General features: G+C 37.7%; 1 protein-coding gene across 1 annotated transcript; it reads left to right on the top strand.

The window, feature by feature from the left end:
* The first annotated feature begins 246 nt into the window (after positions 1–246).
* LOC110051610 (carnitine O-acetyltransferase-like) lies at positions 247–11,391 on the top strand. Its single transcript, XM_089274654.1, has 15 exons — positions 247–436; positions 564–620; positions 3,891–4,166; positions 4,475–4,593; positions 4,756–4,809; positions 4,902–5,061; positions 5,637–5,805; positions 6,692–6,888; positions 7,323–7,423; positions 7,696–7,818; positions 8,201–8,323; positions 8,475–8,610; positions 9,096–9,158; positions 9,931–10,068; positions 10,767–11,391. The coding sequence occupies exons 2-15, from the start codon at positions 582–584 to the stop codon at positions 10,971–10,973; spliced, it is 1,905 nt and encodes a 634-aa protein (XP_089130780.1). The 5' UTR covers positions 247–436; positions 564–581; the 3' UTR covers positions 10,974–11,391.
* The last annotated feature ends 774 nt before the right edge of the window (positions 11,392–12,165 follow it).

Raw genomic sequence — 12,165 nt, 5'->3', positions numbered from 1 at the left:
CTCGGTGCTCCAGGCTACGTCCTATTCAGTTAGCTTTTTAAAAATAGCTTTTGGATATCAACCAGATAGGATCTGCCTGTATCGCAGATAAAAGATATCACCAATATATTCTCTGTTGCTGCGGCAAATTGCATGACTCGTCAAGTTTTAATTGTATGTGTTAAAACAACTAACAAGTTTCTGCGCTAGCGATTGGCTGATTATTGGTGGATTCCGAGATCAAAGTCCAAAGTTCACCCAACGAATGAGCACATAAAGTATTCAAATTGTATTGATTTTCGTAAATCTCTCGTAGAGAACTCGTGGTACCAGACGTGTTCTTGTTCGCTACAGTTTATAATTTCCTTGATAACTTTGCTTTTTTGCAGCAATTTCGAAGCCACAAGTTTTGGATTGGCAAGATAACATCGAGAGTGGAGACTGGAAACAAACTGATGTAAGCAAAAATGGCGCCCGTCGCATTAGAAGCAAAACGTACTTAGACAAGTGCCAAGATTTAATTCAAAACTCGCTTTATTTACGTCGCGATAACCTCGATAACGCGTGAGTTCTTTCCATTGCAGTTGACTGAGGGAGTTCGTATGTTGGGTTTAGCTACAAGGCAGCTATTGAAAGCAAAGGTGAGCAAGGAAGTTGTTCTTCACAATATAAATGTCTTTCTCGCATTGTTATTTTTTCCACGTCATACGGTGTGGCCGGGGGTGTGACTCTGTGAAGTAGCTCACAGTACATATAGCTTAGAGAGTCCTTTAAATAACGTTTTAATGAAATAATTTTCGAATACCAAGCAGTCGTAGAATTAAGTTTATTATTTTACTGAGCACTGACGTCTGCAACACAGTGTGCGTCACAGATCTCCGACAGAAATACCAAGATTTAATTTCCAGCTACATGCAACGATGGATTGAAAATTAAAGTAGATTTATTGTATAAACACCAGTGAAACACCAGGATTTTCCCTGTTACTAAAAAATCATATCTTCATCGTGCACAGTGAAGATACTATTTTTATCTTTCACACTGTGAAGATATCATTCCTTTTTGATAACATTTTTCTTTTGTCCCTTTAACTACACTTAAATTTGGTGATGTATGATCGAAACACCTTCGGCTCTTCTTCGGCTCCTCTTCAGTCGTCTTCGGCAATCTGCGGAAAATGTTCGGAAATGTTCGGAAGCGTTCGTCTGGCCTTCGGAACAATTTTGGAAAATCTTCGGAAATCTTCGGAAAGTGGTTGGAAATCTTCGGAAAATCATCAAAAATTTTGTCATTAGTATGTTTATATAATAAACAGAATATTACATGCCCACTTGTGGATACGAATTTTATCTTCTCGTGTTCAACTCAATATCTCACTTGTTTGTTGCGCTCACTCGTGAGATATCGAGTTGAACACTCAAAGATAAAATTTGTATCCACGCGTGGGCATGTAATATCCTCTACGTCTGTCATGGTACAGATGGTCTGATTATGGATTTAGATTGGCGGCTAGCTGGTAAAATTCATTCCCAGGGAACAAGTCTGGGTAGGGGTGAAGGGTGGCAGCGCCCCCTTTAATCAGAGAAATGTAAAATCTGTCATTATGAGCCACAAACACTTCCAAAATGCACCTGGCATTTTTGCAGGTTGCAGATTGATATTAACATGGAACAGAAGCTCAGAAACACAAGACAATTCCATAGTAATGACTTCCAAGACACTTCCATAGTAATGACTTCCAAGACACTTCCATAAGGACTTAATGCCTTTCATGGCATTACTTATCAAAACACAGTGCTCAAACACACACACACACACGCAAAAAAGAAAAAAAAAATTGATTGGTCTAGATCTAATTAGTAGAATTCTACTAGCACAGGTCGACTCCTGATAACTCGAACCTTCAGGGGAAATAGTAAAAGGTTTGAGTTATTGGGAGTTTGAGTTATTGAGGGTAAAATTATATAGAAAATGGCCTGAAGGGAAATGAAAATTACTTTGAAGTAGCGGGGGTTCGAGTTAGCGAGGGTTCAAGTTATCAGGAGTCAACTGTATACTAGTGCAAATGCTGCAATCTGATTGGCTGAGCTACTTGTATACTATCAGCCATTGGAATGCAGTGGCTGGAGGTCTTCTGTAAAATAGTGACGTTTTCTTGTTTTTGCAAAGTTAGGGAAGTACAGTCAAATACAAATGGATCATTAAATTCCCGAGGAGACTAAACTGTAGGGCATTCACAGTTTTGTGACTTTAAGAAAACTAGAAAAAGTTGAAGAAACTGATGAGCATGTACACAATAGGAAATTTCAAACGACAATTCAGTCCACAAGATTTTTCTAAAGTGTAAAGTTAAATATGATGTACAAAAACAATTGCAAATGGTTAGTTGAAGAAAATGTGAGTAAAAATTTTACTGTTGATTTGTATGAGTGTAATTAATAATTAGTATAAGTCTACCATTTGTTTTTTGACTCTTTAATTGTGATTCACACTACTTACAAACAATGGTACGTCTACTTACACTATTTACAAAAGTAATACAACTACTTAAGTCCATTACATTATGGACAAAACATTTTCTATACAATTCAGTTACTTACGCACTACTTACACTAGTTACAATTCAATGCAATTACAAGTGCTACTTACAATAATACAATTTGCATAACTTACTCAACAAAACAATATGATTACTTATTTAACTTACGATACCACTTCTTATACTGCTTACAAAATAATATGATTAACTGATGCTACTTATTAAAGTAAAAAGGTGATAAAATAAGATGGACATAATTAATTATATTGGAGTGAGCACCCATTTCTTTTAAAAAGAAGTTTTTCTTGTTGATATTTTTTTCAGTTTCATATTTAATCTTAAGGTTTGATTGCAGTCCTTGAATTTTAGGAAGTGTTTGGCTTCTTCCGCAGTCCCACAAAAATAATTTTCCAATTATTATGAAATAGTTTAATAAATTTGATAAAGGGCATTGCTGGGATAAAACTCCAAGTGAAACGTTTTGTGCAGAAAGATGGATTGGCTGATCCGATAGATGTACCAGTACGATTCGAAATCAGTCCAGAACGTTTTGGAGTGAGGGCATTCATGGAAATGGCGATATAAATTCTCAGGTTCATCATTACAAAAAGTACATGCATCATTAATTCTAAATCCAATTTTGCATAGTTTGCTGTTAGTGTAGAGAATAGAATTAATAACTTTGTATTGGAAGGCCTTGACATATGACTCCAATGCAACTAAATGTGGTAACAAGAAGATTTCTCTAAATTGTTGGGTTGTGAAATTAAAATCACTCTTCAATTTGTGGATAATATTGGGAGGTTGAGCTTTTTTTGAAACCAGCAGCGAGAAATAATCTTTTGATTTTTTGTCTTTAATATCGAATATTTTATTTTCAATTATAAGTGATGGAGATATGATTGGTGTATCTAGGCTGATTTCTTTTAAATGTGAAGGTATAGAATGACGGAGGCCTGCCCATTGTAGAAAATTGCTTTTGTCGATTTAGTTCAAAAAATAAATCTACTAGCATTCTATCACAAATGCTGTTCTCTGATTGGCTACGCTACTCATTATCATTTCTGTTTTAGATAGTGAGTTTAGTTAAAGCCCAGCAGTGTGCACTTGTAAACAAACTCGTGGCTGCTGCTTCTCATTTTCAAAGTGTCTAAAGAGGATTTAAATAGCATTTTGAATGACTAGTAGATTTATACTAAAGCAATTAGATTATGTTATATTTCTCTTGATCTCTATGCATGATAGTTGTTAGAAATCGAGAGTGAATAATGTAATTGTAAAATAGAACTGAATACAATATACATGTAGCTGTGTTTTTGCTCTTGTCATGTTCACCAATCATGTTGTTTCTATTATTTTGCATCATTTTTAGATTGTTGTGAAATTTGCCAGACCAAACATGGTTAAGACATCGGCAGTTCACAGCCAGCCTTTCAGCATGTTGGCCAAGCAAGACTCTCTCCCTGGATTGCCTGTCCCTCCTTTACAACAGACAATGGACAAATACCTGTCAGCAATAAAACCACTTGTAGATGAAGAGGACTTTGACTATACTAAGGATCTAGTAGAAGATTTCCTAAAGCCAGGAGGAGATGGTGAAGTGCTGCACAACAAATTGCTGCAAAGGGCAAAAACTGAAAAGAACTGGGTAAGGCCCAGCTTGTATAAATATAATTAACACTTGCAGTCTTTCAGTCTACCAATCAGGATTTTCACTGTTTGCAAAATTAATCAGTCAGTCATAGTCGGAGGAAAGATGTTAATCAACACTCTCTTGCTTAAATGTTCTATAATCAGGAGGGGAAGGAATTAGGCACTACAGAACACACTTGGCCCAGTATCCCTGTACATGTACATTAGGAAACACCAATTGAACTTCTTTGTTGTACGTTGGCCACTAACGAGAAAAGGTACAATAATAATGTACCTGTGTATGATGTTCTTTTCCTTTTATAGCTGGCCACATGGTGGGACAATGCTGCTTATTTTGATTGCAGATCACCTGTAGTGATAACAACAAGTCCAGGCCTTGCCTTTCCTAAGGTTCCATTTACTGACAAGACTGGGCACTTAAAGTAAGCGTAATTAATATGCATTTTTCAGTTTTAAAATACTAATTTTGGTAAAACAGGATGAGTTTTTAAAGCAATATCTGATGATTGATGTCTGTCTTGCAGATACCTACGGCACCACTGTCTAAGTGAGACTTTAATTTGCAACTTTTGACTTATTTATAGGTATGCTGCAAGAGTAATTTCAAGTGTGCTAAAGTTCAAGGACCTTCTAGATATGTAAGTAGAGACTTGTTACTATTATTTAAACTAGACAAAGTTAATTAAATGTGTTTGTAACTACAATGTAACTTCATTGCTAAAAATTTCAGGGAGGCTTTTCCTGTAGATACAATGGGGAAAAGTCCATTGTGCATGGCTCAGTACTTGAAGTTACTTTGTTCCTGTCGAATTCCTCAGCCAACCAGAGATGAAGTGTTTGTGGCTCCCAAAGGAACAGCGAAGCATGTATTAGTTGCTCACAAAAACCAGGTTATTATTCTTATTGGTATTATTTTGCACTTTCCGAATGAGTAAGGTAAAATGTAGACTGCTGTATGAGTAGTCCCTCTTTCGCTTAGACTGTTGTGCATGACGTGAAAGAAAACTGTGAGAAATTGCAGTGTTCTTACCAAGAGATTTCCTAAGGGGGTCTCGGGGCTCTCTTGCATGATAAATAGGGGCCTTGCAGGAACTTAAGGGGAGGTGGGCAAAAATAATTGCAACCTTGACTGTAGTGTTTGAAAATGAAGCAAAAATCATATTTTAAAGGAACAAACAGACTTGCCAACTCTCATGATTCTGCTGCGGGTGTCAAAATTTTTTATCTTTTGTTACGGCCTCGTAACAAGACTCCCGATCTCATGGTTTTTGGGTGCCCAAAATTCTGAAAATTATGTAACGTTTGCCTTGTTGAATCAAAATGGAAACTTAACAGGGAATGCTAGAGCCATATAGTGAAAAACTAATAGAGGAAAACAGTGTCCTTATTCCTTACTCCCTACTGATTAATGACATGTAACTAAAAAAAAGAAATGAATCGTTGCATCAACATCCTTTTTGCACAGTTTTACGTCTTGAATGTGTTTGATGGAAGCCGGCTTCTCAGTGAAGGAGAGTTGGTTACTCAGTTGGAGAAGATATTAAACAACAGTGAACCTCAGGAAGAACCTGTTGGAATCCTAACCACTGCTGACCGAACAGTTTGGGCAAAACAGCGAAAGAGACTGTTGAAAGGTACATATTTTAATCTGTACACAATAATTATATATAGCATAGGACAGGGTTCCAAATTGATATACATTATGACTAGTGTGGGATGCTTTTAATACATCTGCTGTAAGCTACTCTACATGTATGCACATAATTATGTTATGTGCAATAAAATACAATACAGACTTTATTTAGAGAAGATACAAACATGAAACAATGGATAACCAACTGGATGACACTGATTACCTTGTGCCCCTCCTCACAAAAATACATCTACATTAATCCTAAAACTATTTATAATATACAAATACCTGTAGCAAAAAAAAAGTATGCCAAAAATTTATCAAATTTTAAAATCTAGCTAATGTATACAACACTGATTAAACAGGTTCTCTTGAATTTGGTTCCCCTCACTTCTCCTCCATGTGACTATCAAACGTTTAAAACATACACGTACCTAGGAGTTGATTTCAGGAGAGCAAAATGCTGGCTGGATTGTGATACCTGTCTGCATTTTTATGTATGATGATTGTACATGCACTTAAATTACACTGTGTGGAGTGAGTATTGGTCATTTGTCAGTTAACCTGCATTAATTGTGGACCATATTTATGTATATATATGTGTATACATTGTACATGTCAAGTGTGTATAATATTGACTCTTCCGATTTGTGTATATAGCAAAAAAAAAAAAAAAAAAAAAAAAAAAAAAAAAATTAATAATAATAAAATAATAATATTAATAATAAAATATAGCAAGACTCTATTACAGTCTCTAAAGCGTGGGAATGAAGCTAAATATATTTAACAGGAAAAGGATGTCATACAAAATTTATTAAAGCTGATTATAAAAATTATGATTTAATGTTATCTCATATGACAGCACTTCCGTTGTCTTAAATTCATAGATCGTCACAACAAGGCCAACCTGGAAGCTGTAGAGAAGGCAATCTTCCTTCTTTGTTTAGACCAGCCTCCCCCACACTCCACCCAATCTCCTAGTATCATGGAGATGCCAACCTCGTCTGTTACAGCCAGACAGTGCATGCATGGAGATGGTACAGAATACAACAGCTGCAACAGATGGTTTGATAAAATCATTCAGGTACTTTGTACACAGTTTATAATTATAAAGAAAATATTCAGGGTGCAAAGAAAATCATTTTTCCTGTAACTAGGATGTGTACTCTAGCCTGGCAGCCAGGCATTGATTATTATGGTTGTTCGTCAAGTGGGAAAAAAAATTCATTCTCAAGTTCCGAAGGAAAGCTAAGTACAAAAATAAAAACTTAATTGCTCGACAAATGTAAGCTACCACTTCTTTAATTCCTAATAAAGGTCCCATTAGTGTTCATAATTTTAACTCTGTCTCAGCTGTATAATGTACTGTACATAGATTTTATAGCGCATAGCCTCCTACTCAGATTTTTGGACTCATCAAGCAACATTTCCTCTCCTGTGGACAGTACTCATGAACCCAATTAAGAGCACCTGTTGAATCAAATAGATTGCAGAGAAATGTTTATGATTGTGTTATAGATCTGTGTGAGTGAGGATGGACATGCTGGAATGTGTTATGAACACTCTGCGGCAGAAGGTCCTCCTGTGGCTTCTCTTTGTAATTATATACTTGAAAACCTGTAAGTGAAACTCACACTTGAAAATGAACTTTCACCTAACCCTTGTTTGTATTTAACAGCCTTTTTGCATGGCTTGATTTGGAGGGTGACTACATTTAGGTTCTTGGGTACATGTGGCCAATTAATGTCACCCTGTACTGTCCATGCACAAGCTACAAAGTAAAGAACAAGTACAATCAAGAATATATCTTTTGTTGTTGTTTTCTGTCACACTGGAATGTTAAAAGTAAGGATCTATCACAAGATTAAGTATTGATGCTATATTTTACTAGGGATGGTCACTACGAAATAAAACCATCAGAAGGAAACCATTTAGAAACTCCATCCAAGTTGACATGGAACTTGACCAATAAAGTAAAGGAAGTCATCCAGCAGTCAGCTGCTGACCTGGACAGGTGAGCTGTCAGACATGTATCGCTCTCTTTGCTTTTTTCACTTCGTAGGAGAACAAAATTGTTAAGTCATTTATCCAGGCTCTTCACTGAACTCCATTTGGCACATGTTCTTGGTCTTTTAAGTCAAGACATGTTTCCAGTTTTTCTAGTGTGCTGTGCCTCCATGAAATGTACACTGGGCTGACCCTTCTTCCTGGAACTCTATAGTTCCATTTTCCTAGGTTTTAGGAGAGTGAGTCCAATCCACTTGCACTTCCTCCATTTGATGGTGTCCTCTATGCAGCTCTGGAGGGTAGTTCATATGCTAAAAGTTCATGAAAACTTTGTGCCAGAATTGTGCCTATAAACTAATCTCTTTTTGTAATTTTGTTTCTTTTCTTAGCATGGTCAGTGACATTGACCTGAGGTGTTTTGTTTATACTGGGTATGGTAAAGATTTTGTCAAAAAGCAAAAGATGAGTCCAGATGCTTGGATACAAATGGCATACCAGTTGACATTTTACAGGTATTATGAAAGTACTGAACATTACTAAATTACGGTTTTCTAACAGACGTCATGAACACCAACTGAGTGCATTAATCAACACATTCATTATTTTGAACTGTTGTGGTAAGTTGTATTTTGGCATAATTCATTTTCTCATATCTCTTTTCAGACTTCACAATCACAATCCTCCAACATATGAAACTGGTTCTACTCGAAAGTTCCTCCTTGGAAGAACGGATACCATTCGCTCGGCGTCCATTGCCTCCTCTGAGTTTGTCAAGGCCATGGTCTCACCAAATAAAACTGTGAGTATTAAAAGTCTGCATTGGATCAAAGTCATAGGTGCCAGAGCATATCCCAGTTTCTGTAAGATGAAGCAGTTAGTTGTATTTCCCTGAACTTTCCTTGGCCAGGATGCTAGGCCATAACAGGGCAGTTTTTGACTACATGTACCCCCAGCACCAAACTTGCTGGAACCCATTTATGAACTTGGGTGAAGAGTAGGGGGCAACCTGGATCGCTTGATCTTTAGACTACGAGTAGTCCCTCTTTCGCTTAGTCCGTCGTGCGTGACACGAACGCACGACGGACTAAGCGAGAGAGGGACTACTCGTAGTCTACTTGATCTTCGAGTTCTTTACTATTACCAAAGGGTTTTATTTTTAGTCAAAAAGGTCAGTTGCGCTCCTCTTTATCTCTTCTAACTGTTTGTATACATAATCTGTTTCTTTATATTGGCAAGAAACAATACATGTATGATTGAATATTTGTCCCTTTTTCTACTCTGCAGAATGCTGAAAAACTGGACTTGATGCAGAAGGCGATATCAGCACATACAACATACACTAAAGAGGTAACTGATCACAATAGAAGCAACCGGCGATGTTGACGGTTAACTTCGGTGATGTGTAGTTAAACTGCATTAGGTTTGCACAAGCAGTGCTGGAAAACAGAAAAAGAAATATCTGCTTCCCAGACGGGGTCAAACCAATGTCATACAATGTCCAACTGCTCGACTGCAACCTCTTATAACAACACAGCTGAATAGGAGACACGTGATCATTAGCTCACTGTGAGTATTCTGTGGTTCTGTTGAACCAGCAACCGACAGACCTCAAGCGGGAGGTCCTGGGATCGACGCTCGTCAGTGTCTCGGATGTTCTTTGCTGTGTTCTCATTGCATTTGACAAACTGAAGACAGTGTCGGCTAAAGTGAACTTCCAGGGTTTTGTTATCCACTAGCCATAAAGGCCAAACTGGAAACAAAATGAACTGCAGCTTTGAATAGGTTTTCCATGTCATTGAGTGTTCCTGCAATGGGTGATGTAGCAACTCTCGTAAGGTGTCACATGAATGGCTCAATACCCTTTATGGAAACAATAGAACAAACAGCAGAAACAATGTCCCTCGCCTTAAACCAATAACAGCGGCTACAAGCTTACGAGAGCTGCTATGCTTCTGTCTACAGTGAATCCAGGAAAGCATTTATTTTATTATTTATTTTTTTTCATGTGCTGAAAAAAGTAGAAAGAATTAGTTCACTAAGTCCAGGCCTCCTTAATGAAAGTATTCTGTTGTGTTAAATTGTGTAATCCATGTACATTTGTGTCTCGTGTTGCTCTCAGGCGGTCAATGGTCAAGCTATCGACAGACACTTGTTAGGAATGAAGTTAGCGGCCATAGAATCACGAATGAACCTCCCCGAACTTTTTATGGATAGCTCGTACCAGTACGCCTTGCATTACAAACTCTCAACAAGCCAGGTACGTGCAGCCTGTATGCCTCCACCTTCAACAGGCTGAACCATAGATTATTCAAAACTTAAAAGGAACTACGCCACGGATGGAAAAAATTGAAAAAAGAATTGAAAACTTTGGTCAGTTTTTTGGGAGTGATCTTTGTAGTCCGTGTTAGTGTTCTTCTGCAAGTCGTAAGCATCCTTCTTTTGTTGTTTTTTTTGTTTTGCTGTTTTTCCTCTTGAATGTGTCCTGAAGGACACCCAGCATTAATGCAGTACTACAATGCACATTTTGTCGTTCTTTATATTACACTCTGAGATATTGTCACTGTGTTTGCCGTGCCTTAACAATATGTATCTTGCTCCTCACTTTAGCCTAAGATATAACATATCTATTAAGTATTTACTTTAGAATATACATGTAATTAATAGGTGTGATCTTGGCTTCTCATTACTTTGTTCTTCTGGTATATATCATACTGTATAGGTCTGTGTGTGTCTGTGTGTGTTGTGTGATGTGTGTCCCACCACATTATGCATAATCAGCTTTTAAACTTAGCAATCTGGAATTTGTAACCCACTGGTTATTTCAGGTTGCCAGTACCCTTATTTAATTGTAACTCTTAATTAATTTGAATCAATTTGTAAGTAGGGTAAAATAAAGGATGTTGTTGTTGTTGTTGATTGTGTTTTCGTTTCACTCTGTCTTTTTTGGCTATAAAGGTTCCTTCAAATTACGAGCTGTTTTTATCGTTCGGCCCAGCAGTACCTGATGGTTATGGAGTCTGTTACAATCCTCAGAAGAACAAGATCATATTTGGCGTGAGCAGCGTGAACAGCAACCCTGAGACAAATCCAGGCCACTTTGCTGCTTATCTACAAAGAAGCTTGGATGAAATGCGACTGCTAGTAACAAATGCTAGACTCTGATCTGCTTTATAGCGCTTTCATAAAATGCAGCTCTGTAAGATTCGAACGCTAGACCGGCTCTGATGTGCTTTGCAGCACTTAGATGCTGCTGCAAGTATGCTGCAAGTTACAAATGGTAGATTCTAATGTGCTTTATAGCAGTAAGGTGAAATGCAACTGCTAGTTACAAATGCCGGACTCTGCTGTGTTTTTTTACAGTGATAGATCGAATATGTAAACTCCACTACACAAGCTAAGACTTAAGTATTTTTTTTTAATTTTGTTCACGAACACCAAGATTGAATTGTTAAAAAGTTAAGTTATGCTGATTATGAATGTAATTCAAGTTGTTACATCGCGAGCCTTAGAAAGATGATTTGGTGTTGCATTGAACAAAGATGTCGCGGCATGTTTATAAATAAAATATAACAATAGAGCAGTGATGAGGTATAGATGTATCAGGGATCAAAAGGCATGGAGTCTGGAATTAGCACTGTAAGCTATGAATCTAATGCATTGTCGAAATACGGTCGACATGAGAACATCAATTTCTTTGACACACTGCACGTCATGCCAAATGCAAGGCAAGGTTAAGTCTGCGCACGAGTCAAGTGGCCCATCAGACCGGAGCTTATCCCGGTTTCTGTAGCATGAAGCGACTAGGAATATTTCTATATCCCCCTCCCCTGCCTGGATGGGATGGTAGTCCATCGCAGGGTTACCCCCAGCATTAAATTTGTTGATACCCAGTTGAACGCCTGGTTGAAAAGAAGCACTGTGAAGGGAAAGTATCTTGCGCAAGAATACAACACAGTATCCCCGGCCAGGGCTCGAACCCGGACCGTTCGTTTTGGAGTCGAGCGCACTAACTACGAGGCCTCCTCGCCTCTCTCATATAATGCCAAATGTACCCAACTGAATTAGAGGAAAAATTATCCAATCTGGAGTTGATTACTCACATGCGTTTTTGGTCACAAGCGTGTAAAGTTAGGCTCGATTTTCGCCGTTCACTCGAGTTGGTGTGGATCTCAGAAGTCCCCTAACTCCGCTCCCTCCCCTGCCCAGAGTTAATAGGGTTAAGATGTTTCCGCTACCTTAAAATCATCGAAAACCGAAAATTTTTTGGATATTTTCGTTGCCCTTTAAATCCTTTTTTTAGTCGATTTGTGATCCGTCCAACATCGGATTTCTTATCGCAAAATGCACTTTGTGT

The sequence above is a fragment of the Orbicella faveolata genome, unplaced genomic scaffold (genome assembly GCF_042242905.1).
Source record: "Orbicella faveolata isolate gen_17 unplaced genomic scaffold, um_ofav_v1 contig_36, whole genome shotgun sequence".
In the NCBI taxonomy this organism is placed as follows: Eukaryota; Metazoa; Cnidaria; class Anthozoa; order Scleractinia; family Merulinidae; genus Orbicella; species Orbicella faveolata.
This window is presented reverse-complemented; position numbering and strand designations above follow the sequence as displayed.

Bases quoted from the DNA above. Each gene is read 5' to 3' on its own strand.
- LOC110051610 (XM_089274654.1), top strand. From the start codon at position 582: ATGTTGGGTTTAGCTACAAGGCAGCTATTGAAAGCAAAG. The intron at 4,810-4,901 runs GTAAGTAGAGAC...TAAAAATTTCAG, and splicing joins TTCAAGGACCTTCTAGATAT to GGAGGCTTTTCCTGTAGATA. The intron at 5,806-6,691 runs GTACATATTTTA...TTAAATTCATAG, and splicing joins GCGAAAGAGACTGTTGAAAG to ATCGTCACAACAAGGCCAAC.